The following is a 27,881-nucleotide window of genomic DNA, read 5'->3' as shown; positions in this document are numbered from 1 at the left end:
TTCTAACAAAGGGCACCAGGAACTCCACAAACATTTATTCTAAAATGACCCCCTACTATACTAATGAGTATCACTATATCCAATTTTTCAAGCAAGTGATAGGAAGCAAAAATGACCCTTCCTGAGATCAAAAGGCTAGTGTACAATAGAAATCTTGTTTCCTGGTTCCTGCCCTAACCACTACAATGTTCCTTCAGCAATAAATATCCTTCAGGGAATGACAAGTCTTTCTGAACAGGGCAAAGTAATCAAAATTCAGACTGAAAACTGTGGGTCAGGGCTTCAGCTGCTGTACCTCCACTGTCTTAACATAGCCAACAGATCCTTACTAGAGACACCTGAAGATAATCAAACACAATTTTAAGACTATCATGCATGCATGACTTCTGCAAAGAAATCATGTGAAGATGGAATCAGTCCCTTAAAATGCAGTTCACTCTAAAGGACACAATTATCCTTTGCAACCAGTAAGCGTACACAGGAAGAAAGCATTAATATCTTACACCTACTTTATTTCAAGTAAGTAAATAACATTCACCACCACTAATTAATTTATAATTTTTTTTACTCAGGTTGCCAGGGCTGCTATTAATGGTGGTTATTTAAGGCTTCATTTCACAGAGACACATTTTCAGACAAGGTTGCAAAGGGCAAAATGAGAGGAAGGACAAATATTACTCCAGCACTGAGCTGACCCAGCAACATCCAGGAACACTAACAAAAATAAAAGGAGGATGTTGAAGGTCTTTCTGTGCTGTGGCTGCTCACTGGTTGTGGAAAACTAATAGGAAGGGACACATCCCTGAACAACTGATGGATACCATCCGCTCTGTAGGAAAGCAGGATGCTCGAGGTTCTGCCAGTCCATGCCAGAGCACAGTCGATGAACTCCCCCGCAGGTGAGCAAGAAGCAGCGGAGAAGGGAACCAAATCCTGCAATACCCTGACAACGCGTTAACAGCAATTAGCAACTCTGTAGACAGAAGCAGATTCTCTGGCAGGTCCCGTTAAATTCTTTAAGCGGATTTAATGCTGATAAAAGAGACTGCATGGGTAGCCGAGACTAAGGCTGCTCTTCGCACCAGGTACCACCAGGACCTGTAAGTGAACCCTGGGCAGAGAGCCAGGAAGACCCTGCTGTGGACGTTGACTCTGACTCACTGTGGGTCTGTGACCGCTCCCTCTGCATTTCTGTTACCCTATCAGAAAATGAGGGACGATGACATTTCATCTGTCTTACTAAATGCTTCACCTCCAAAACAGTTTGTAAACAGTAGCCCGACTTAAACTTACTCCATTTACAAATAAGCTTTCTGAAGCGTTGGAGATCAAATCTTTCATATCACACCCCACAAATGGGCCTTTTGGTTACTGCTCTCCATTACAGTTCATGATCAACAACAGTCAGAAATGCTTCGCGTTTGACAGCTACTAACTTTGCAGCTGGCTGTCAAACACATTTCGGCACCACCCACACTCCAGAGTTTTTCCGACAACTCCTTCCTGCCTGACCCAGAAGAACAAGACCAGCTTAAGTTGTCATTTCCTCGAAGACAGGCTGGGACAAGGCGTGAGTGTGCTGGAGCCAAAAGACAACCAGGGAAGAAACTGCACTTCTGAACTGCCTCACATTTTACTTGTTATCAGTTTATTCGTTATCCCTTGTTTCTATTTTTGTTTTACCTCACAACATTTTGCACTCAGTCATCTACGCCTACCCTGCGTTTACACCAACTTTTACTGGCCTAGGCCAGAGCACCATGAAAATTGGCATGACTGGGTGATGTACAGCTGGGCTGAAGACAGTGACTAGCACTCCTGGGACACCCACCCCTGTAGCACATCTCTCCTAAAGCCCCCGTGGGGCAGCCCTAAAGGAAACCAAAGTTACTTGACCCTCTCAGGACTGGCAAAAAGGGCATATACAGAAGGATGAGCTGCCCTTCCCCTGTAATGAATCATTTAGAGAATAATAAGCTTTACTTTATACATAGCTGTGTTTTACATCTACATGCAAGCAGAAAAGGCCTGGATCCATGCATGCATGCAGCATGATTATTTTCTTAACAATAATCTAGCTTAGTATTACTCCCTCTTAGCCCCTAATCTGATTCAGATTCACAAGGCTATCCCTCCAGGCTATTCACCCTTTGTATCTTCCACAAATAACCAGAGCCTAGAACAAGCCTCACACTGATTGACTTTATTTTAGTTACCAACCTTGATATATACCTGACTAAATTTGTATCTTCTGTTTTAAGGCCCAGCTCTCTCAAAACTGAATGGTTCAGCTGCTACTAAGCAGCCCAGTATATTTCTTTGGTTTTATCATTCACTTGTTTTCTAAAAAAAAAACAGATTTAACTCTTACCATTCTCTTGCCTTGACTAGTGCTCAACTTATCCAGTCAGTTTTGACAGTTATTCTTTCAAGTCGGTTTTGATTTAATTCTAAGTTAGGATCTAGCAGAGCAATGCTACCTAGCTCATTGGTCCAAAGCCTGCTTCTGCAGCTCAGTCTTTAATATTTTATAAGACAGCGAGTGAAAGAAATGCTATGGGTACTTCTAGATGCATTAGACTGGATTTAAATTAAATATATATATACACACACACGTACCTTTAAATATTTTTAAAGTAGAAGATGACCTAAAGGATCAGTGAAAAGGAGAATGCCACTTTAATACGTGTTGGCATGCAAAATGGGAGCAAGGATAGAAAGAGGCAGTAGGTAGGAATAGAGGAGGAGAAGAAAAGATTAAAATCTCAATATACAGAAGACTTGGATAGATCAATGAACTTCAGCTCAAGTTCTAGCAACTACTGATAGTATTCTCAGCTACAGACATCTAAGGACATCTATCAAACCAGACCTCTTAATCTGAAGAGCCTTAATCTAAACCTTAAGGGACATAAGCACCTAGTGTATGGAATGAGAAATTCCACTTAAACATAAGGAAAAGCATTTTTTACTGTGAGTGTGGTCAAACACTGGAATGAGTTGCCCAAAGAGGCTGTGGAGTCTCCGTCATTGGAGATACTCAAAACTCAACAGCCCTGAGCAACTTGCTGCAGCTGACCCTGCTTGAGCAGGGATGTTGGACTAGATGATCTCCAGAGTCCCCTTCCAGCCTCAGGCATTCTGTGATTCTGTGAATCCTGATCAGGCTTAGCTGTAAAAGATTTCAACTCGGTCCTGCTGAGATGGTGGCTGTTTTGATTATATATTTGCAGCATTTTACTTACCCAGGGAACTTTAGCTACGAAAATCTGCATCCATTCAGACCCTCCTGAGACTAAGCAGAGACTTCTGAATTACCTGCTTAGACTTGGGTATGTAAAATACCTACAGGACTTAGTTAAGTCCCTGCCTGAAGCAGGGTTAGACAAGGTAATATTTGATTAGTGACTCTTTTAGTTGGATAGTACATGCAGCCATTTGGTATAAGTCTACATTACTACACATAGTGCAAAACAGCAGAAACTCAAGCTGACGGGTTTTGAGCAAAATTAGTAAAGAAACTGTGATGAAAGTAATAAATAAGCCATGATCTTTTAAGCTACAAGATGAGCTCTTGACAGGGAAACAGTGACAGGCTCAGCTGTGTACTTATTTTCTGCTTCACATCAGCATTACTCACTAATATCAATCTCCTATACGAAACAGGTATGACATCAGAAAATTAAGCCTGGACTATTTTTGAGAACAATCCATATTCACCACTGTTATTGATCTGAAACACCTCTCGGCATAAACCCTCACAGAAACTCTCTTTGATTTGTAAAAAAACCCTGTCAGCAGCAGCAGCAGATGTATTAACTATCACACACAAGAATCAACACCCTCACAACATGTAATGAAGCAACTGAAATAGAAATTCCAGAATATATATATTTGGTATGTTGTCTGCCACCTTTGTATGTAAAGTAAATCAAGAGGTAAGAAAGTCATAGTGAAACATTCTAGTCTGAAAAATGCATTTCCTTTTAAAGCATAAGGATTCTGTACCCCTCATAGAAAAGCCAACTAGAAGAGTGGCACATATGAAGTTAAAAATATTTATTAGGATTTCATGTACAAAAAGTTCATAAATGTTCATAAAGATGCTACAACTTTTTACTCCAAACCATTTGAAATATCATGTGTGTATTGCTACAACACTCATGTGAAATAGGTACTTATTTTAGCATGTGATTTGACTCAGAGTCAGAACCTTAAGGGTTCTACCAGCTTCAATGAGAAGTACAGAAGGAAAGTTACTCAAATGCATAAACAGCATGCTGCAATGAACCTTACGATTGTATATTCACATAGTTGAATGAGTGTAAAATTACTCTATTTGAGTTAACATTGCCTTTTTACACACATACCTTACAGCTCCATCTTTTATCGGCTGTTAATAATATGGTTCAGTATTACAAGCTGTCTACACATTCTGATCTAACTTTCTATTCTAATTCTAGCCAATCAAACTTTAAATCAAGGAAGCCTGAGCTTATTTCATCATTATTTCCCACATATTCAAGCCCTAATTTTTCTACCATGATGTCATACACTTTTCTTTGGAGGTCTCAATATGATTGTGTGTTTTCTCTTTGGAGGTCTCAATATGATTGTGTGTTTTCTCTTGCAACTCAAGGGTATTCTGAAACAAGAGAAAGTGAATGCTATGTACAGAGTAGCCGGAGTGCATGAAGCAGTGGCAGCTGTGGACTTTGGTGGAAGTTGCTCTGGAGTTCTCAAGATAAGGCTTCTGTCAACATTAATGGGTGTTTGTTGCTTTAAAATGCCATCAAATGCTGAGAGGCCACTCTTATTTATTGCCTTATGTCAAAAGGCAAGCAGGTCTTGTTTATATGAGCAGTGCAACAAAAGGTAAAAAACTGAACTCAGCCTATGCACTAGCCAAAGGGCTTTTAGGGGAAGAAAAAAAAAAAAAAAAAAAGATCACTCAGGCAGTTCTAAGGCTGCTGCTAGTCATGCCAAACCATATCACTTTGTTGCACTCCTCTGAGTCTCCATATCAAGTTTTTCTTTGTCCTTTACTTCCAATACCATTTCTTCAGAGCAGGCCAGCTCCATCTTTTTGCCTTTTGCTCAGACAACACCTAGCTCTGTGGGGCAGGGATCCCTAATTATGCAAGTAAATTCACCGAAAACTTTCAGTCTTATGGGGACGACAAAAACTGAGAGGAAATAAAGCTCAAATCACCGTCCTATCCCCTGATATATCCAATCTGTTGATGGGAGAGTCAGGGAAGTCTCAGTCGTTTAGTTCTTATTTTGTAGCTGAAGAAATGACTTCAGCTTTCAAGGCTGGCATCCTATCCATGCATATGTAGCACAGGCAGCACTGCACGCAGCTCCCAGAAGAGGCCGGCTCCTTGCAGCCTGGCCCTGCAGCTTCCTTGCCCAGCTGGGGGCCCGGGCTGGCCCTGGCTGAGGAAACAGTTTGCAGTGCTGGTACAAGCACACTGGTGTGTCCCCCAGCCCAACCCACCATGGCCCAGGGGGAGCCAAGGAAGGGAGACAGAGTGCACGGGGGAATGAATCCCTGCCTGGTCAGGCGGCTGATGGAGCATTTCCCAACTTGGGGTCTCTCACGCCCTTCCCAAGGACAACACGTACCTGCCTACCCACCATGTCAGTGAGGGCTATCCCTAGCCTGTACACCATTGTCTCACAAGAATGGGGCCTAAAAATTCATCCTAAAAGGAGCATAAACACTCGAAGCAAACTCCCCTGCTCCTGGACGTGGCAATCTCATTTCCAATAGTGTCACTCAAAGCAGTGAACAGAGCTTGGGGAAAGTGTTCTTCCAAATGACCCTTGCACCCTTTGCTAATGTAAACCAGTAATAATAATAATAATTAAAAAAAAAAAAAAAAAAAAAAAAAAAAAAAAAAAGCTATTGACTTGCCCATTCTTATACCAACAGAAAATACAACCTAATTGTCCAGATAAGACACGAATCTTAGCAGGGAAGGGAGAACACAAAACCCACTTTACGTGCCTGGACTGCTTTGTTTTGGGGTTGTCAGCCTTCCCTGACCAGAAACCTAATCCCTCTTACAAGCATACCAGAAAAGGAAATAAAATACATAACTACATCCGCCTATAGAGGTATGAAGAAAAATAAACCATTCAGCGGTTTATGCACACACCATATTAACCAACCTTCCTATGCACAAAATAACCCAGCAGTGAGTCACATCTGAAGGAAAGGCCCACCCAGCCCTTTATATACCCTCTTTATAGCTAAACATTTATCTAAACAAATAGCAGGAAAACAATAATTTGACAGCTGTCAACTACCCAAAATTTCTACAGCAATAAACAAAAAAGCAGCAAAATGCTAATGCCAATTGTTACAGCTGGATTTGTTCCATTCGGAAAATGTTTCTCTACAAAATAAAATAAACTCAGCTCTACTTGTAGGTGTACTTTCACTGAAATTTATTCTATTTCTGTTATCATACACAAAAGGCTGATCATGAAAAGTGTTCTCTAATACTTAGAATGACTCATTTCTAGCAATTTAGCAGTATCCTGTTGTAAGAAATACACAGGAATTTTTTTAAGATTCTGACTCAAACCAGTTGTCCTTCTAATCAGCTCAATTTTTGTTTATAAGAACCATTTCATGAGTCACAACCTCAAACTTGTAGATTTTTAAACTGCATATCCACCTTAGGGTGACTCTAACAGTTAGAAAATCATTTCAAGCAATGTATGCATTTCCCAGGGATGTAGCAGGATTTTCTTCATGAGCGGACTGTTTAGGGGTCATTTTAGGGAGGCCATTTGACTCTCTTCACGGCTAATGAAGTGCACTTAGGCACTGGCTAAGTCTATACAGCAAGTGTCTGTGATGATGGTGCTGAGATGCCTACACATACTGGTACTAACCTAGTTAGCAGAGATAACCAATTTGGGGTCACACAGATACTCTGATTTCAGCACTAGCTAGCACCTAGTGTGCCAGCTGGCTAGAACAGAACTAGCTCTGGCACCTAGAAAAGGTGCCAACTGAAGAGTTGAAAACTCTCCAGTTAAAAACTGCACCAAATGGCTCAGCTTCTGCCTCCCAGCTACTAGCAACCTCTTAATATGCTTTCCAACGAAGCAACTTTCTTACATTTCCTTCTCAAAGGACAGGCCACACTTCCAGGACTGATGGGCTGAAAGCAGGCAGAGAGGGCTGCCAGGACCACCTTGCAGCCTAGGAAGATGAGATCATCCCATCCACATGCCTTGGGATTATTCAGCTTGGAAGGCAAGTCCAGCCAAAGGCTTCCTCAGCACAAGAGCCAAATCTCCCCGTCGAGAGAAAAATGAGGGTCAGGCTCTTGGTTGGTGTAATGAGGTGGGAGCTACAGTGATTTATACCAGCAGAGAATCTTTTCCCCTAAAGGGCTCCACAGTGGATTTTCTGTCCGTTGGTCATTTGCTTTAGTTTTTATTCTAGGTTCTACCAATTCAGCCCCATATTTCTTACCCCATTCTCTTATATTGGGATAACTTAAAAATACAATAGCCTGATCAGTGTTAGTTGCACAGAACTCCATACTCAGCTACCTGCACAAGTACTTCTCTGGTGGGTTTTTCAGCTTGAGATACTTGCAGAGATACTTGCTACACTGCTAGCAGTTTCTAAACTACTTCTGTCCACATAAGCCTTTATCACTGCAACACAGATAAAACTGCAAAAAGAACACAGAAGCTGCAAAGGCAAACTTGATCTATTCAGACTACACATACCTAAGGAAAATAGCTTCATGCACTTAGCTAGTCACCTTAGCCTCTCTTTATAGCCAGTGAGGAAAAATTAAGATTTCTGTGACACAACTCATGTTATTTTCAGGCTGACATCTGAAGGATGTCATGAATCACAAGTGACAAAGAGCTAGTAAAACAGTTAAATTTGAAGCTGGTTCTGCCTCAGAATGAATCCATTCTCCTTTTCTATGCAAAATTTTCTACATTTGCATCAAAGTCTTTTCACTGAAATTCACATTGAAATAATTGCCCAAAATGTTCATTGAGCAAAAAAGGTGCTTTTGGTAATAAAAAATTAAATCCTTCCAGAGATTATGTGAATGGAAATATTACATTAATTGTGTATGAAAACGGTATCACAATGTCAGCAAAAAAACCCAGAACAGTTCAAGTACTTTCAAACTCGTAAGAAATTTTGTCTGCAAATGCTTGGCCAGGTCTTGTCCCCCACAATGTTTAGAGTGCAAAAATAAACATGAGGAGGAGGCTTTTACAGTACAAGCTCTTGCTGCCCAACCTAGCAGCAGGTTTCCCAGCTTCCCTGGCTGCCCAGGCTCGGACTCCTGAAGGACCTGCCGTGCAGCCCAGCAGCCTCCGCAAGAGACCAGCAGCAATGGAGCCTCACAAGTCTGCACAAATCAGCACAGATTATTACAGGAATAAAACCACCAGCCTTCTCAGTTGGACTATCTCATTCCTAGCAATCCCCTCCACCGTTTAATGAGAAGACAGGCATTAATTAACCTCTCTGTCTCTGCGACACCATACTTAACCTAAAGCTTTTGGCCTGTAGCTAAGCCCATATGGATAATTCTTACACTCCTGTGACTGTCTCCTGAATTTGGAAGCTTTCTTTGAAGTTTGGCATCACACAGCTCCAGATGCCGTTAAAAGTGAAAGTTATCTTTTAAAGATGGGAAAAACTGAAAAGGTGGGAATGCCACAATCTGACAGACTACAAAGAAGGTGTTTTCTGTGTTCTCATTATTTATATCGCAGGAAACCTTGTATTTTCATTTAAAAAGAAAAGATACCTGTTTTTTCCAATCAACATCTGAAAAGCTCCAAGAGATGGGACAGTGGTAGAAAGATCTGAGTCAAAGCCACAGACTGCAATGAAAGATTAGTTACTGAAACAGGGATTAGGCACTTAGAAATCTGCTGGGATGTGACCTTGAGCAAACAAGGGTTGCTCATACAAGAGACTAAACTGCTTGATCCAGCAAAACCTTATGTGTACAAGCTGTACCACTGACTTCAAAGATATTATTCATATAGGTAAACATGAAGCGGGTACTTGGGCACACTATTCCACATACTGGCAATAGGATTGGACAGCTCTCATAACAAGCCCTACTGCAGGAATATAAAGAGGAAAAAAAAACTTACTTAAAGGAATTACTTGCTCAAGGACCTATATAGCTCTGCCATTTCACAAGCCTAATAATGGAAAATCGGACAGCTTGTTTCCTTTCTGTTTGGCAATGTTGGCAGACTCTTCAATACAGTGGTCTTAAGACAACAGCAGGAGGGAAGGGGGGGAGGGGGAGCAACAGTTTTCCTGAAGTAGTTTGCCAAGAAAATGAAAATGTGTGAGACAATGTGTTAATGAATATCAGCATATATGGGCAAGCACTGGTGATTCTGGTAAGACAAAAATTTGCAGTTAAAGTGCCTTTTGTGATTATCATCAAAATCCCAGTTTAAAATCGGAAATATCCAAATGCACACATAAGATAATGCATGCTATGCCTCTCCACTTCTACAGTAAAAATATATTAGAATTGAATGGTTTAGGACAGAGCGTTTGCTATTATCTCAGTAGCAGGACATTGACAATTCATGTTCGGTCACTGACCTAACACAATATGGTTTTCTTCTGCAAAAATGCCACCTAGCCAGTATGTCCTCAGATTTTGTTGTATGCAGTCAGTTATTCCTCCTTGAGTGGAGGATTGTGCATTTGCTCTGAGTAGTGTGCTGTTTATTTCAGAATGTTTTTCTAATTTTTCCACTGTAACTTTGAATTTTAACTGTTTTCAAAAATGCTTGCAGTCCCACTTTATTTGGTATTGGCTACAGGTTTGCACTGCAGCCTCTGTTTCATCATTGTGACTGTTACCAGATCTATGACAGAATTCCCTGGAATCCCAGTCCGTTCCAGGACTAGGAACCACTCATAACTACTATTAATAATAAGGAACCACTAGTAACTACTCTCCAAGTAGATTTTGAATATGTGTTCACGTAACTTATGGATCTCATATGAGACAGAGGCAAAAAACTTACTGCTTCACCCATATCACCAAGGCCAGTACCAGAAGGATTTAGCTTGGTTTGGTGAAACTTGATCTTGACAACTACTGTCCATAACATTTCACTTTGCTATCCCGTAGATACTTACAAAGAGTTTATAGGAACCGAAGTTTCTTTAACTGGTTTACAGTTCCACACCTTTTCCATCTTCCCTCCTTTTAAATAGAGGCACTTTCTGTGCCCTTGCTGCCTGGAACCATTCCTATCATTCACACTCACAAAACAAATGCTAATACCTTCAAGGCTTCATCAGCTAAATCCCGAATCACTTGAAGTGAATTTCTCCATCCGTAGCTGAAATGAAAATATCTAACAGGCTCTTTCCCTACTCTAGTCCTTTGTCGCTGGTATTGTGACACTGGCCACGGTCCCCGTTCATTCTTGATTAAAAACATTTAGTTCAAAAATAATTAGGCACTTTGGTCTTCTTAACACCAAGAGTTACTTCCTCTCCTGCTTCCTCTCTCCACTGACCATCAGAGCAGCTCTTTTTTAGACTCTTCTTTACTAAATTGTAAATTACTTGAGTGTAAATTACACTTACAAAATACCTTTTATAATTCTTCATGATCATTGCTGATTTTCATTAGCTATTCTGCCTTACTCTTATCTCACTCCCTCTATGCTCAAAGGGAGACAACATTTTACGAAGTAAGTGACTCAAAACTCTCATAAGAAGCCTAAGAGTGAATTGAGAATTAAACCTCTCTAGCCAAAATAAACCTTAGTTGCACTGCCTAATAGCCTTGTTAGCCATCTTTTACCGTACTTCTTTTCAAGCAGTAGTGCAGCCTGTTAGAGGCAACATATTCAGGAAGACATTCAAAGCACTAGGTTATTTCAGTGCTGTTGACTACTTTCTCTTCATTTAGTACTTAGGACTCACACTGACTGTCATACAGAGCAGTAAGCAGTAACACAAGATACTATTCTATGGATCCAAAGCAGAAAAAAACCACATTATACCATATGATATTAGCATATAGCAAAAAATATAAGAAGAAATTCCAACTACTATAAAGAAAGTGCAATTGCACCATTTTCTAACTTTATGCTTAGCTGCACTTCAGTAATATTCTTGAGAACATAAGCACATCGCAAAAATGGAAAAATAGATCCTTTTCAGTGTGACTGATCTATTGCTACTATTTTGAAAGCCAATTGACATTAAAAAATGGCAGCTGTACATATGCAGCTTAATTCAGATGGATTAAATTTTTAGGAATGTTTGATTAGACTGTAAAAGATCCTGTCTCACATACGTCTTCCTACACAGCTTAGGATTTGTAGATCCCTGAAAAGTATGACTTTGCAGGGAAAATCTGCAACTTTTCAAAGGAAGTATCATCCAAATCTCATCTGTAAAGCGTGGAAAAAATATGAAGTAGATTACTGTTTCCACAAAGTCCTTGTAAATCCTTTTCTTTCTCAAAAATAGAATATAATCCTGTCCACACTGGAAATTACGAAGACAGAGGGAGGAGAGGAGAATAAAAGCCATTGATTTAAATGGGGCTTCTCGGGAAGTGAGGACAAACTGAGCTTTGGTCTGATGCATGGCTATAGTATCAAACTGTCCTAATCAGAGCATAACTTTGTTACAACTGCAAGTGTTTCTCTGGATCCTGTTCCAGGCTCTGCCTTTGGCCTGACGCTAACACTGGTAAGTCCTTTTCACAACTGCACTTAAGCTTCTTGCTCTATTCAAATGTCAACAAAAATAGGTGTTCCCCACAGAGAGGAACTGAGGCTTCAGTTGTTAACACATTTAGACCTCTAAAAGGAACTTCATCTTAGGAAAAAAAAAAAGAACAAAAGTAGATTGTTTACAAGCAAATGGGGCTCCAAGGAATCTCCCTGTACAGAAGGGTTTGTTGTAATCTCTGGCTTGCCACTGAAGAACCGCTTCCCAGAAATTTCACCCCATTGCAGTTGGCAGAGGTATTCACAGACTCTTGTAGCATAACATATAACTGGCTGTCCTGTAAAGTGAATGAAAACAAACATTCTTATCATTTTGGAGTGCTTCCCAGATAAATAAGCAGAGGTATATTCAAAAGTGGATACCATGAATAAAAGAAAATCCTATATGTGAATTGCTTACAGGATGGTGGGTAAGTGACTTCACAGGGAAAGATCCTCTCTTCCTCTAACTCCTAAAGAAAGGACAAGATGACCAAAAGGGGTTTTCCTTCTGTATTTCTTTTACTGTTTCTTTTCTTTCTTATCTTTTTCAATGACCAAATTAAAATGCAACTACCTATAAAGTAATATATCATTTTTACATGAAGACATAATCAAGAGAAATTATAAGATACCGTTTCCATGAGTGCCAGCAACAAGGTTTAGCATTGTATATTTGTTTAAACAAATATCAACAAAGCTTTTTATCAAATTAAATAACTGCCTCAGTTCAGTCTTTTTATGCCTAATGGCTTAAGCCAATTGGACTCAAAGCTGTCTTCAGGACTGGATCCAGAAAAGATTATTAGCATGCCCTAAGATGCAGGGAGAACTGGGAAGCAAATTTAGTCCCACCCAAATTTCGTGGGAACCTAATAAACAACAGTGATATTTAATGGACATTTCAAAGGTTAAGGGGCAGAATTACTGCATTTGTTAGTCTTTAGTATCATTCCTTCATTCTGCTTCAGTGAAAGAAACTGGATGCATCAAAAAAATTGTCAAACTTTACAGAGATCAAAAAAGTCAATTAATTTATTGCAAAAAAAAAATTATTCAGATGCAGTGACCAAAGTCCATACTAAGCTGCAGAGTGCAACAGCTGATCCTAAATCCAGTTCTTCATGTTTCAGTCAGACTATTTCCATCAGCAATGTTATACAACTGTTGATTTACTCCACGATAAAGACTTGAATAAAAACATCCACATTTCAAAAAGTGATCGATATCACCTCAACTAATCCTTCGCTTATTTCTGTATTCTTAGTAACAAGACACATTGTAGTAGAAATGCTGCAGCAGCAGACAAATGGATCATCCACATCATTACCCTGCCTCTGACACTAGCCAGTGCAGGCATCGCACAGAAATTTTCATAATGAATTTAACTATGGTAACCTCCAAGGCCCTAAAAGCACACAGAAATGAGCCAGTCCTCATCCCAGTGAACTGACTTGATGAGGTGAGGGGATATTGAATAGGGATGGCACAGCTCAGCCTCCAAGCCCGGCTCTGCAGGCACAAAACTCTCCCTCTCTGGGATTACAGCACTTCACCTGCCACAGAGGAGAACTCAAGGTAGGGAAGCTCACCTCAGCTCACCACTCAGCACCAGGGCTCTCCTCTCACGCTAGAAGAGCAGCACTAGCCCATGCTATTCTCCTACCATGGACTAGTCCACTTTCCAGCAAGGAGGGCTCAGGCACCATGGGAATTTGAGCTCTCCCTTTGGGCCAGAGGAAAAGCAGGGAGAAGTTTCTCCAGCGGAAGCAGCAGATCTCATTACTCATCGTGCAATGAGGCTCACGAGGGCAGTGACTGAGTCCCAGTTCACAATCTGCTCTGCTCCTCGAGCTGATGACAGCAGCAGCCCACCAAGCAGCTGCACTGCTGTCTGTTCTCCTTAAGGTGCAAAGTATGTTCTTTCATGCACCATCAACACTTAAAAAACACAGCACCCTGCAAGGAGAAAGTTGAAAAGATTCACACAATTCAACTGATTATTGGATTACATCTCAAAGACAGCATCAGTGAGTGAGTGTTACATACCTCAGGGGCTTCTGCTAGTTTTAATAATGTTGAATTATGGTAACTAAAAAATGCTACCATATTCATCATGCCACTTGCTAATGAGATTATTCCTACACGGGCCACAGGCACACAGACAGCTTGTGGATAAAATACCAACAAACATCAACATATTTGAAACCTATTCAATAGAAACCATCTATTTGGACTACAATATCCATGTTAACGATGATATATGTCTGCGTAGGTTAGACAGAGTAAGCAGATATGACAGCTAGAAAGGAAGATTATTAACCTCCCCAGCATTTGTTTGCAGATGTAGCTAAAAGTTCAGACAGAAGGTAAAAGGGCATTATTATGTTATACTTGCAAAAATTGTTGAAGATAGTAAGAAACTATCCAAAATATATTTGCTAGAGTTTGCTTCTTTAAGTTGCCCAGAGTAAGTGACTTCAGAAACATGTAATATCCACATCCTAAATAGCAACTCTTTGTATCACTTTGATCAATGACAAAAGATTTTGACAAAGACCATTACTATCTACTTAAGTGTTTTTATGTGCATGTGTGATCCACTGACAAGTCACTTCCCACAGTAGTAGACAAGTGCTCAGAATACAGGAACAATTGTCATAAATAATATTACTAACAGCCTTTTACAGAATACAGAATATTTCATAGAGCCTAAGAATGGCCATATTCCCATCACAGTTCTAGCTGCTACACAGCCTCCTTCCTAGTAGTGACTTACAGCAGTTATTCATGAAAAGAATATAAAACCCAGAACAAATACAGAATAATCTTCTCTAGATACAATGTCTTGGGTTCTAGTGATCAGAGAAAAAAAAAAAAAAAGAAGCTATATAGAAAATAAATTTGTTTAATGCCCACAAAATAGTTCCCTACAGATAAGGACAAGTTGACTAGGGTGGTAGGGGAATGAACTTGAAATACCAAGGATGCCAACCTATTTGCAGTCCTCAGTTTGATTAAAGTGAGAAGGTGGGAGTTGTGGTACCCCCCCAGTCATTTCAATCCAAATTATATCCTTAAAGCAAGGCTCAACAGGGAAGTAAGTTTAGGCTGTAAAGTGGCAAAAGTAGTTTTATACAGGCGCAAAAGACTGTCAGTTCCAATATTAATTGAAGGAAGACTCTTGTGAAACATCTCGGGCAAAAAAAGAAATTGGGGCCTTCATCACGAGCCCTCTTAGTCTGCCAGGGAAATTTCTACTGTACTGCCTCTATTGTCAGTACTCCTGTATTATATGAAGCAAGGTTTCTACCCTACTGGAAATTCCTCATCACTTTTCAAACCCAACTGAGAACAGAGCACAGTACTTTACAAGTGAAAACTGTGCACAGTCATATTTCCTGGTGAAAACTGAGTAGGAACCTTTAGAAACTTGATCTTTAATTCTTTTATTATTATCTGCTGCCCAAAAGTTTGCAAAAGGCAATATTTAAAAGGTATCATTAAAGTCAATGTATTCCCAGACACAATTAATACTAAAATCTTGACTCCCTTGTCATATTCCTGTTAAATTTGCAAATTGGCTCTAGAGGGAATATCTAGACGGAAACAATGGTAGCTCAGATACCACTGTGTAATAGTTACTGGCAACAATTTTGTTTTCTAAAGGCAATCACTCCAGTTTTAAAACATCACAGAAAATTGCCTCCACATCCCTGGTATAAAATCCTTGTCCTGTCCAATATGCCTAATAGTAAATTATCTGGTAAGGATAAATCTTTTAGAAGCGATGAATGGTGTTGCAGGACCAATTCACTAAATCTGCCACAACACACTTGAGAGATAATTGAGATGTCAAGCCTCATCAGTATCAACCTACTTAAAGCAAGGACAAGGGGAGAGTGGAAGAATGATAATCAGTAATACCATTATGCGAAGCTAGTTAACTCATAGCTTAGAAACGGATCCATATCAATCACCAATCTGAAAGTCCTTGAATATTGCGGAAGCCTGACTTACAAGCAGTCTTAATTCTTTAAAAAGCTTCTTTTCATAGAAATGGGTTATTTGTTGAGAGAGTAGCAGTCTTTCTTGGTATTTTAACCTCCAAGTTTGCACCTTTTTCTTTTATATGTTCATGTCTGACTCCAGCTTAACTTGCAGGAGATAAAATAATGAGTTTGGAAAGCATACAGGAAAGGTCAATAAAATACTGTAATGTTCACTCCTCTTCGCTGAAATAGAAACTGGACAAAGTATTAAACAACAACAGAAAAAACAAACAAACAAAAAACCCTCTTTATGACCAGCCAGAGGAAGCAGTGTCAGATCGCTCAATAGCTCCAAGCCTAAGAGGAGGTTTCTGCCAACTTTTAGCACTATGAATTTGTTCTCTGTCTCAATAATTGGCCATGTATGTCCTTATCTAATCAATACACATGCATTTACACCCCATAGTACTTTCTCATCAAAGCTCTTGTATCACAGTTGATCATCCATTCATGAAAACTGATTTTGCAAACGAGCTCATTTCCTGTCCTGTTTCCATCCTTTCCTCGCTTGCTCTTTTTGCATTTCCCTCTCCACCCACTCCTTCCTTTGACACCCAACTCACACAAAGTATCTTCTCACTCTCTTCATCTGCTTCTTCAACAATATGCTCACTCTCATCTTTTCCTCCTTGCTGAATAATTCCATAGTCTCTCTAGTCTTGCTCCAAAGTCTTCCTCTAACATCACTGAAACGTTTTTCCCTTTTCCTCTTCTGTTCAAAAATGTCAAGTGGAGTGAGTTATTACTCCTTTGGAATTACCCTATTTCTATTCTAGGCTTTGAAAGGGGAAGAAAAAAAAGAAAAAAAAAAAAAGGAGAGATCCACGAGTTTAATAATCCTCTGCCCTGACAACTGTAACATCCTTCATAAGCTTCATATTTCCCACTACTCTTCTTCCTTTTATCCAAAATGCCACAGCCAAATGAATCTTCTTCCCCCGATGTGATGTTCTGGCCATTTCATCCCACTCTTTAAACACCTGCATTAGCTCCATACCTTCCACAGAATTTCCAAATTTCCCATCTTCAGTCCCACTGCTCTGAGCAAATCCCGCTTCTTGCTTGTCACCCGGCACTATCCTCTGCCAACCCTTCACCCTGCCGATGATGCATTTCGCTTTGCTCTTATCCCACAAGCATGTCTGCCTGTGCCTTCTCCTGGTCAGACATCCTCTGCTTGGAATCAACTCTTGAAGCTGATTACTCCTCCATTTCCCTCTTCCTGTCCCTCTCTTTTCCACTCTGTCAAAGACCATCATATAACCCATTCTTTCCACATGCAAAACTAGAGAACCCTTCAATTCCTGATAGAGAGCAAAAACATTAAATCAAATTAAAATATCCAGAAATATCCATTTCCATGTCTATTTTGTGCCTTTCTTCTCTTTTATTCATTTTATTCCCCTGCTTTTCTTCCTTTTCACAATCCTTCACCTCCCAGCACCTGCATTACACTTCTTTTAAGCCTAATCATTTCCTGTTCATCTTCTCAGTTTATGCCTTTTCTCTATGTTTTTCAGTGAACATGGCAGGTTATTACCAGATTTTATTCTGTCTGCAAACAGCCTACCACATCGCGGGTGATAAACAAATAGCACAGCCATTAAAATTCAGTAAGGCAAAAATCAGAGAGATGGCGTTGACACTTTTTTGTCCGTTTGTTTCTTCCCCTCTCTCATCAGCTACTGACATTTAGAAAAAATCACCCAACTCCAATAAACAAAAAAATTTTATCCCGGTTTCCTACTAAAGCAACGCTTGTATGATTACAACCTGTCAATCAGTCCTCTCCTAATAACTCTTGAACCTGGAAGCCAGTATCAGACACAACACCAAGAAAGTAAGAGCCCGCAAGTTTCACAGAAATTATCAGTGGTGGAACAGAGAATGCCAAATCAGCATCTGTAGTAAAGGAAAGGTGATTATAACAGAGTATCCTGAATCACTGTGGGACCAGCAGCCAACTGGCCAGCCAGCAGAGGAGTTTGGACCACCCATCAGTATACGCCTAGCTCACAACTAGCCAAAGCACATGCTGGTGCACATCTAGCCATACAGACACAGGGAGGCAGCTGGAAGCACCAGTGGGAGAATAGTAGAAGAAAAACTTCTAAGACGACAGGCTTCATTAGTTTCTCTGCTCACAGTGAAAGGATCAGAGTTTTATTCTCCACTTACTTCACCTAACTGCAGTCCACTGCTTATTTCATCTTTTCCAGGATCAGAACTTTGTTCATTGTAAAAAACAGAACACAATGCACTAATATCTACAATGCAGAGCAAACATTTTCTTTTTTGTTTCCCCCATTCAGAGAAGAAACAAAACACTCTCTACCTTTTCTGAATTATACTGGGATTTGCAGTCACCAGCTGGGTTTTAGATCCAACATCCTTACTGTATTCACTGGAAAGAGGAGGAAGGTTGCACCTGCAGACAGAAAGACATTCAAAATTTTAAATGACATTCAGGATTGACAGTTCAACCTCAAGCTTTTTTAAGTCTAAACTTGCAGGTTTTTTAAGTCTAAACTTGCAGTTTTTATAAAAAGCCAAGCAAGCCGACAGCAAATGTAAAAGTACTATATAAATACTGGACCAAGCCATGGATGGTCCCTACTTCACCACATCTATAAGCACAATAGGACTTTTTTTTTCTTTTTTTCTTTTTTCTTTTTTTCTTTTTTTTTTTTTTTTTTACCAGATTGTGGAGAAATACATGAATAAACCATTTTGTAGAGCTGATCCTACCTATGAAGCAAAAAGGAAACCACAGACTTGGCATTTCTGCCAGTCTGCTAGGCTGACAGGCTGTGGAAATAAGAGGCCGTTATTGTAAAAAGCAACAATTTCTCTCAAATTCATGTTCTGTTTTTCACTCTGTTTTATCTTGTAAACTAGTATCAGGCTCCAGTAGGTTATCACCCTGTAGTATTATAAGCATTCTGTATTTTCTTGCAAGCAATGGGCTACTGGAATATTTAATATTACACCATACTGATGATGTCCAAAATACATTCAAACAGTATTCAAGCCCACGCACTGCCACAGCAATTAAAGTCAGGAGAAATCTACCCTTTATATAGAAATTGCACCAAAAATGAGTGTCAAAACAATGGCTTTAATCTCAAATCTGAACAACTTTTAAAATCTAAGATATGAAAAATATTTTTAATGCTTAAAGAGCAAAAATGAAACCAAGATTTTTGGAGAAAACTAGATGTTCACAATTTTTCCATGAAAAAGATCTGTTTGAGGTTTTTTGCCAAAAACATTTGTTCGGCTCAACCATAATCTCCAATTTTTAAGTACAAACATCAAATCAAAAAATACCCCTGTATTATCCAACCAGTTTTTCATGCAATGATTTCACTGGTTTTCTGCAGCACACTTTAAAAAAAAAGGCAGCCCAGAGAATCACAGCGTGACATACAGACAGATGAGGGGCACATGCGGGTGCAAGCGCCTGGCTTTTTCTGTTCCCACCGAGAGCATGCGCTCAGCAAAAGGCACAATCCAAGCAGAGAGCCAAACAGCCCCTGCTTGCTTGAAACTATGCAGACGACTACACTCAACCCACCGACTATGAGGCCCTGGCATTCAAAAAGGGCAGGCAGCGGCGCAGAGTGCGGTTGTTTCGTATTCAGTACTTCTCCTCCTGTTACCAGGGCGACACAGGTTTCTCTCTTGCAGGTCTTACTCCTGTGCAAATCCCCCTCATTTTGCACACCAGCGTCTCCACTAAACTCTCATCAGCGCTCCTCCTCTGGGCAGCCAGCGTTCAGAGGCTGGCCGGCTCTCTAAACCAGCACTTCAGCGCACGCCTTCCAGGGTCAGTAATGAAACCCTCGAGTGCAGCAACAACGAGTTGCTCATCCTGTTTCTTTTCTCTATCTTATTCAAATGGCACGAGGCCCATTTCCCACACTAGTAAGGAGTGGGAAAGCGAGCTCCAGTTCAGTTTCGATGACATTCTCCAGGGCTCCTGCTCTCGCGCCGGCTGCCATACCCTTCTGCTGTGCTGCGAAAATCAGTCTCCTAACACAGAAAGCCATTCCTTGCCTAGCAGTTGCTGTCTTTGGCAGTATTTCCACTAACTCACTGCGTGAACGGTTCCCCGCACTTAGGGCAGCAGAGTGCAGCAAATGAGCTTTTTAAAGTCCAGACTGCACCTCCCCGAACTACGGTTTTGTGCAACGGCAGTGCCTGGAGAGGGCACTACTGTGCACATAATATACTCTGAGCAATTTTTATTAATGCAAAACATCCCAATTCCCTAAGAAAATTTGCATGGATTTGCATACAGTCAAGTACCAGCTATCAAAACCATATTCTTAAATTCACATCCAAATGCTAAGAAAATGCCAAGAGAAGCACAGCAAAGTGCTTTGTATATGGAACATAGATGAACTCACCCACGTTCACTAAGAAGAGTAAAAGCTTTCTCCTTCTCATGACTATATTTGTTAAGGCATGCATGATACCATTGAGATCTCAGGTAGGGAACAGCTTCTAGTTTGGCCTACCACAATTTAAGAGAAGCTAGATAACTTAAAATGAAGCCAGACAACAGGAATCAAAATAAGAGGTTTCAGAAAATGCAGTCACTGAAGAAAGACTAGAAGCATACAGCAAGTCTAAATCTCAGAAAGAAAGAATGATAAAAATACAAAGAAGGAGAAAGGTTTTCATTAAAGCCAGAAAAAAAACCCAGCAAACAAACAAACAAACAAACTAGTGATTAGTTGTTCCCTGCGTCTGTGCTAGGTGTGATACAAATTGATCAGATTAATACTATTTGGAAAGGTTGTCGAATTTCTCTCAGCAGCAGTTTTCAATGGCAAGTCAAACAAATATTTGTGAAGCAAGATATATATATATATATATATATATATATAAAAATATATATATATATAGGTGATCTTGCCTCAGAGCAGAAAGACGGAATAGATGACCTCCATCAGTATACAGTTTTATGTTCTCCGATTTGAATAAACACAAACTCACAGGGCAAGCTTTTAAGAAGCTATTTTTGACTGATGCTTACTTAAAAGCAATGTGAAGGACTGAGCTCTCACTAGTTTTCACCATCTGAACATCTGAATAATGAAATTTCTTTCACAAACTAGTCCCAGATGCATTATTTAAACTGATCTAATTCATTTCATCAGTAAATTTCATTCCCAGCTTGTTCTGCATGAAATATTAAGAAATGCCCCAAGTATCCAGCAGGGAAACCAGCTGATGAAGGAACCTCCTGGCCTTTCAGATAATTTTCTTAATCTGGTCAGCTGAGTGCTGACTGTTATGCACATGAGAAAAACACCAAGAAGCAAAAGAGTCATTCTAAGGAACATATATTTTTAATTGTCTTACTCTTTGCTGCTGGTATTGAGGAACAAGCACGTGAATGTGTGAGAAAGAAGGAAGTACCAGAACAACATTTAAAGCCAGCATTTTTTACATGAATGGAATGGGAAGAGTGGAACATATCAGTCTTGTGCATCTCCTTGCTCAGTCTCAAACTTTCGTGGGAGGAAAAATTAATCAATGAACACAGCAGTCCATGTGCATCTTTTTTTAAATACATCTGAGACTTCAACTCCACAGGTAGCAACAACTGCAAGAGTGAACTGAGAAGGAACTTCACAAGACAGCAACAGCTCTTCTGGGTTTGGTCCAGAGAAAAGCCCATGTCCCACAGATAGAGTGAAAACAGGCAATTTGCCTGGGCAATCGCCTGTTCATTTGGTAGATGTTATGCAATTACCTATTTTAGAATATATTATGCAGATATGGTAAACACATAGTTTAATCTGCCTTGTCTGGAAGTAAAAAGGACTAATTTGAATTTTTAATGCCCTTTTTCCAACATTCATTTTCATTCCTTTGTGGCACCTGTGCCAGCGTCAAGACAATAACTACATATGGCAAATGGAAGCAATGTTTCTCTGGACACCCCACAAAGCAGCACCATATTTAACAAGCCCAGCTTTGCCTGGGCTGGTATGACTACATAGCATGGCACAGCACAGCTAAAAGATAACAGCTTGGCTTCTTCAAACCAGGCAAGCCACGTCAGCAATAGTAAGCTACCATGACCTGCCGCTAGACAATTCAAACATAATGACAGGCTGCTTCCAGTTTTGGAACAAACTCCATAGCCAACAGGTCAGAGACCTCTCCCCTCGCCCCTCGCCCCCGCCGCCGCCCCCCCGCCGCCCCCCCCCCCCCGCATTACAGTGGGAGAAAAACCCTCTCTGTTGGAGATCTGGCCATTGGAAAAAAGGGAGAACTATAGGGTATAGAAACATTTCTTCACAATCTAATGCTAAGAAAACACGATTCCTCTGTTTCCCACTCTTTTGTCAAAACATGGACAAAAACACCTCTTGGGGTTTAGTTTCCAACATGTCGCTCTTAAAGTAAGTATTTGAAGGAAGGGCAAACCAAAAATTTTACTTAAAACTGAGGATTACAAACCTGAAAAAGGACCTGCTGTCAGCAGAACGGCCTATTATAACCACACTAACTAAACATACAGACCATGCAGCCAAGCACCTTTTTCATTGCTCATGTAGTGTGCTGTGCCTTAGGGGCTGAAAATTGCTGCTCTTTTACTCTGTATGCTGGTACAACTGTGTTTAGAGATGATGTTCAGAGCAAGATGAGTTTAAACTCACTAATTAACCTTAGTGATTACAACATATCAGAGAAGATGGCTGCAATCTTATGACAGAGCTTATGGAAATACACTTAAGTGAAATCAGAAAAAATGTGAATGGAAGAAAAGAGCAATGGCAAAAGCTGGCATGCTATCTTACATTGCAGAAATACTTTAAAGATATCACAAACATTTCTTAAGAGCAAATGAAAGACATTATGCAAGTCATTATTGTGCTTTTTCACTCTCAGATTATAGAAACCAGATATAGAAAAAATCTACTAAATCTTATCTTCCACATGTCATAAAAATATTTTCTCCCAGTGGAATATTAGCTTCTACTTAAAAGAACTGAAACATTTTCCATAAATACAACTGCATATGATTAATACAATACAGCCTGCAGACAGCTATTGAGATTTTGCAGGATTTTCCCTATTGCTTCTTTCCAATTCAAAGTAAGTTCTGTACAGACGATGGCTGGTTTACCCTCCCTGGAGAGGAAAATGATTTTTCTGATCAAGCTACAAAAGCTGCTTTAAAAAAAAAAGTTTCTATTGTTTTTGTAACTGATTGCTCCTGCAGTATTTCAATTTTCCACTGCATCTAGATAACATTACCATGATATACCCTGGAGTTTTTCATACTTAGTCTCCAGAACACCTAAGGAGCTTCACAGTAATGGCAATCAGCTCACTGAATCCCTCCTTCTGTGCCTGACATCTTCTCTTCAGTGCATGTTTTAAGTATATGTTTCCTTTGTCTTCAGTTTGCTGTATTTCTTTGTTTTAAGACTGAGGACATTTTTGGTCTTAAAGATGTAAACCAGAAATCATGGTAAAGCTGTTTGATTTTGAGCAAATGTGTATGGTTTTACAATAAGCTATCAAAATCTAATAAGGGGACTTTCTAAAGCGGTTAGAATTATGCATCCATTTCAAAGCCCTAAGAAACTTCATTTCTCATCTTTTGGGGGGCATTCCTCCAATCTTCTCCCCCACAATGTTTTTCTCGTTCATGTTGAACAAAAAGGAATTAATTTTCTGTCTTTCTTTCTTAAAGAATACAGATCTAGAAAGTGCCAAATTCAGTCAAGAAAGCACTATCTGGTGCAACATCCTGCTTGACAGATTCTAATAATTTCAAAACAGCAAGGGTGAATTCAAAGAAAACAGTATTAAGGAAAAAGGTTTGGCCTTTCTGCAGTCAGTCAGAAATTATCTTGAGGGAGGAAAAACATGGAAACATTTTAGCTTGTTTCAACTTACTTCTTAAGTCTTGGCCTATAAATCAGTACTTCATTCTGAGCTTAATGGGTGTCAGATGATGGTATTTACAGTTCTAGAGGACAGAGTACATCACAGGATGAGACCCTGTCTAATACCACGTAACTAAAGAGAAAAGTAGCTTTCGATTCCCTTTCCCTGACGTTGTGCAGTCTGGCACAACCTTAATGCATCCATCTGCAGATTTCCCCACAATGCACACATTTGCAGAAGCCAGTCAAAACTGTCCCAAATCACTTGTGTAAAGTATCCTGCAAAGGTCAAAAAAAAAAAGAAAAAACCCCCACCAAAGCAAATTATAACTGATTAATCACAACTGAATAGCTATGAAAAGTGAGAGACTTAGCAGGGGGAAGGGACAGTGTGTCACTGAGGTTTCTGTCTTACCGCATGACAAAATCTGCTTGATCTATTTGTTTGCCACAGCCACTCTTTTTCAGAATCCCACCGTTTCCCACCACGGAGCATTTCTTCAATGGCAGCTGCAAGGGTGTAGCCTAGCAACAGAAAACAAGGGCGGTTTTTACCGAGGAGAACACATAGGGTCTTTGTAACAGCCGCTGCTGGAGAACCTAGGGGGCTGGCAGGGCTCAACGTGAGGGAAGAAAAGGGAGAATTAGGAGCTAGGAAAAAAAGTACAGAAATTAGCTGATATGCAAAAAGAGGACCGTTCTTATCCCCACTCCCAAAACCAGAACACAACAAATAGGTAGTGCAAAGACAATAATATTTCTGTAGAAGCAAAACTGCATAGTTATAAGGTCCTGATGCACGTACTGACCAAGATAGGCAGTAAGAATGTACCTTCTATTGAAGTTGCAAGGACACATGGGAAAAAAATAAAAAAGACTGGAAGAAAAAAACCCCCGAAAGTCACCTTCTTGAGCTCACATACAGAAGAGAGCTCCAGGGAAGGACGGAAGGCAGGCAGGCAGGCAGGCAGGCAGACACAAGGAACAATATGATCACAGTAGGTTATCGGCAGTCAGGAGTCACCCTGTCTCTTTATGGTTCTGTCACCAGGACTGGTCACTCTGAAGCCTTAGGCAAAGACATTCAGAGCTTGATAGCAGCTGTCCAGACATAGCATAAATTAAAATAGGATCATTTTAATTGTACAGGAGCCTTTGTAGCAGTTTAGCAGGGCATCAAGGTGCAAGGTCAAATTGCCGTGCCTTTGTAGGTCAATATCGCATCAAATACAGTAATATATTAGATTTGTATAGTCTTCATTCCAAAGGATCTCAAAACTACAGGTGGGACATTTTCCTGACAGCCCTTGAGTTGGTCACCTATAGAGAGGTTTGGAAAGTCATTTAAACAGCACACAGCAGTCCCATAAATCAGTGTAGCCCAGCACGTTAATAATAAATAAATAAATAAACAAATACATAATAGAAGAAGAAAGTGAAAAGGCATGGGAATGCAAAGTAGTGTGATACTGTTATGAGAATGGAATGTGTCTATAATACCAGGGTTAAAATTCTGCACATGCAAAATTTGTGCAGGGATTTTTTTTATTTATCAAACCTGCCAAGACCTGACTTTGCAGTAGAGACAGAAGTTACTGCGTCAGCCTACGAGAACGCAAACGCCACAGTGACAGGCTGCAGCATCACAAAGCAATTATTGTCTCCTGGAGGACAACCTAGAAAGGTGGCAACACTTACTCTCACTTAAATATTGCAAGACACATACAGAACAACATCTAACATTACATAATACATTCACCAGACATTACAACAGTGTACATAGTCTAGAAAACAGACCCAGCCTTATAGCATGAACTCCGTATTTGTTAGGACTTCTGTTATACTGTCAAATTTCTTTTCTTCCTTACACTTAGCTGAGTTTTGTTTTTATTTCTTTCCTCAGCTAACTGGGTTCTATTTAGCTGGTATAAAGCCACGACCCACTTTGTTATGAAATGAATTAAACCATTTTGCAAATCTTAATCCTGGACTAACATATACTAAGGCAGAAAAATCAGTTTTAGTTTCCTGAGGCCCAGCTACTGCTAGGAACCCAATGATAGCACAGTGGAGCAATACTGAGTATGCAATTGCATCCTTGTTCTACATCTGCTTTCTCAAGAACATTTTTTAATTTACACATTTATTGAACCAGGACTTTATCTTGAAATTCAAAGAACATCTCATTTCAGAGGTGACCCTGACCAAATGAGAGCCCATAGGCTAAGGGAAAAAAATGGGAGGAAATGTAGAAGAGAAATAAATTTTATAAATAACTGTGCCTTTCTTATTCAAGGTATCTCAGATCCCCTTCCAAGACAGCTATTTATGTGAAGACAAGACTGTGACAAATCACAAAGGCAGCAGCCACTAACTCTTATATTTAAGAACTGTGGACATTCTGTCATGCAACTCCAGTGGCTTTGGTACATGTTAAATGGCTTTAGCCCTCCAAAATAAACATTTAGGAGTTATTAAATGATTAAAAATTCTGTAGGCTGCAGACCACATTAGACTTTACTTGAAATGAATTGTTGTCCTGCAGCGGAGAGCTATCTCCTGTTGTGCTTAAAGATGATAATATTAGTTTTCATTTGCATACAAATATTTTTATTTCCAAAAGCACATGAAGCTTTGAAACTCCTGCCCAAGAGGAGCCCAAGAAACAGAAGAACAAGATCAGGGCTGATAGGGTGATCTGAGGGAGCTAAAGGAAGGTCGAAGGTGGGGGCGGGGAACCACACACAGCCTGCAAAGAAGTCCACTCCCACCGTGGAGTTGGGAGGAGAGCCAGGCTGAACACAGTTCTCCCTGCAAACCCACCATGCCCACAAAACCCCGCACTTTAGCCACCCCACGGAAAGTACTGAAAATTCTGGACACTGCACAGACACCGAACAGAGTTTACAGGGCCTTGTTTAGCTTAAAGCGTTCAACAGATGCAGCTTCCAGAAGGCCATACTTACAACAAGCTTGGTACAGACATTACGCAAAACATCTCATACATTTTGTGTGTGTGTGTGTGTGTGTGTGTGTCTGCTGTTTAGAGGTATTTCAGCTGCTTTTAGCTTAATGAAGAGTAATTCTCTTCATTAATGCTTATTAAATAATGCTTAAGATGCCCTAGAGAAACCTGTATTTGTTAACTTACGCATGACTTTTCTCCATACGCTTAAATTGCAGATCTGTATTATTGCTCAGTCTGCCAGCGCCTTCCAGGAACTCTGCTTTCAGCCTGTCTGTGCAATCAAACTGTCCAGTCATACATGAATCACACAAGTCCTAAACCCAACTGTTGCCCATAAGCAAGTATGAAACACACGGTTCCTTTGTCTCTCTGCAAAAGGCAAGGCTATCCTCTGCCTCCCAAAAAACAGGCTACTGGGCTTTGAAACCGTCAGGACATCACCATTCTGTAACCTACTTAGCAGCAGCAGACCCGACCACTGCCGGATGCTGGTGCGGGTGGCATCCCTCCCTCCCCTCCAGAGCTGAAGGATGCTTATGGGACGGAGAGCATGGACAACAGCACTCAGACTCACTGGGACAGTTTTAGCACAAGGCTAAAATGCTGCAGGCTTTACCCATTTACTCTGCGATTTCCCATAAGCATTCAGCTCATTCCTTCCTCTGGACTACCCATAATATGAGGTGCAGATAGCTTAAGCAAAATTGCAATATAACTAACCAGAAGGAAGCTCCAGCTCTGACAGACAGTAGGACTATCTGACTTGTCGCTCTCTTTCCACGCCACTACTGTGCTTTCAGCACACTTCCCTGCACCTCTTTGCTGCTTGTACCACTGGCACATCAGGGAGGGGGTATGTCTCCGTGCAGCTTTCCGGCCACCCCTCGCTTTCACCGTCTCCACTGCCAGGAGCTCTGCACATCCCTGGGGATAAGCAGAGTGCCCAGCGAGCAGCAACAGAGAATTATGCACATCAGTCTGTGCATCTCAGGTTGAACTTAATATTAAACTAATTGTCCAAAGCTGGAGGTTGCCATCTTCTTTCTAAAGGTGGGAAACATTGAAGATGGACACCACTCATTAACGATTTGGTTTTTTTTTTAACTTGTGTCAAGTGATCTTTTGACATCTTCACTGTGTGGTGATCTGTTTGGATTTTCTGAA

General features: G+C 40.3%; 1 protein-coding gene across 1 annotated transcript in view; it reads right to left on the bottom strand.

Annotated features, from left to right (window-relative positions):
• Positions 1–27,881, bottom strand: part of ST8SIA1 (ST8 alpha-N-acetyl-neuraminide alpha-2,8-sialyltransferase 1) — a 134,942-nt gene that overhangs the window by 45,245 nt on the left and 61,816 nt on the right. Inside the window, exons 3-4 of the mRNA XM_026092689.2 lie at positions 24,165–24,274; positions 18,166–18,258 (exon numbers count right to left, since the gene is read on the bottom strand). Of these exons, the coding sequence (XP_025948474.2) occupies positions 18,166–18,258; positions 24,165–24,274 (203 nt within the window). The remainder of the gene's footprint in view (positions 1–18,165; positions 18,259–24,164; positions 24,275–27,881) is intronic.

Source organism: Dromaius novaehollandiae, chromosome 1, assembly GCF_036370855.1.
Source record: "Dromaius novaehollandiae isolate bDroNov1 chromosome 1, bDroNov1.hap1, whole genome shotgun sequence".
Classification (NCBI taxonomy): Eukaryota; Metazoa; Chordata; class Aves; order Casuariiformes; family Dromaiidae; genus Dromaius; species Dromaius novaehollandiae.
This window is presented reverse-complemented; position numbering and strand designations above follow the sequence as displayed.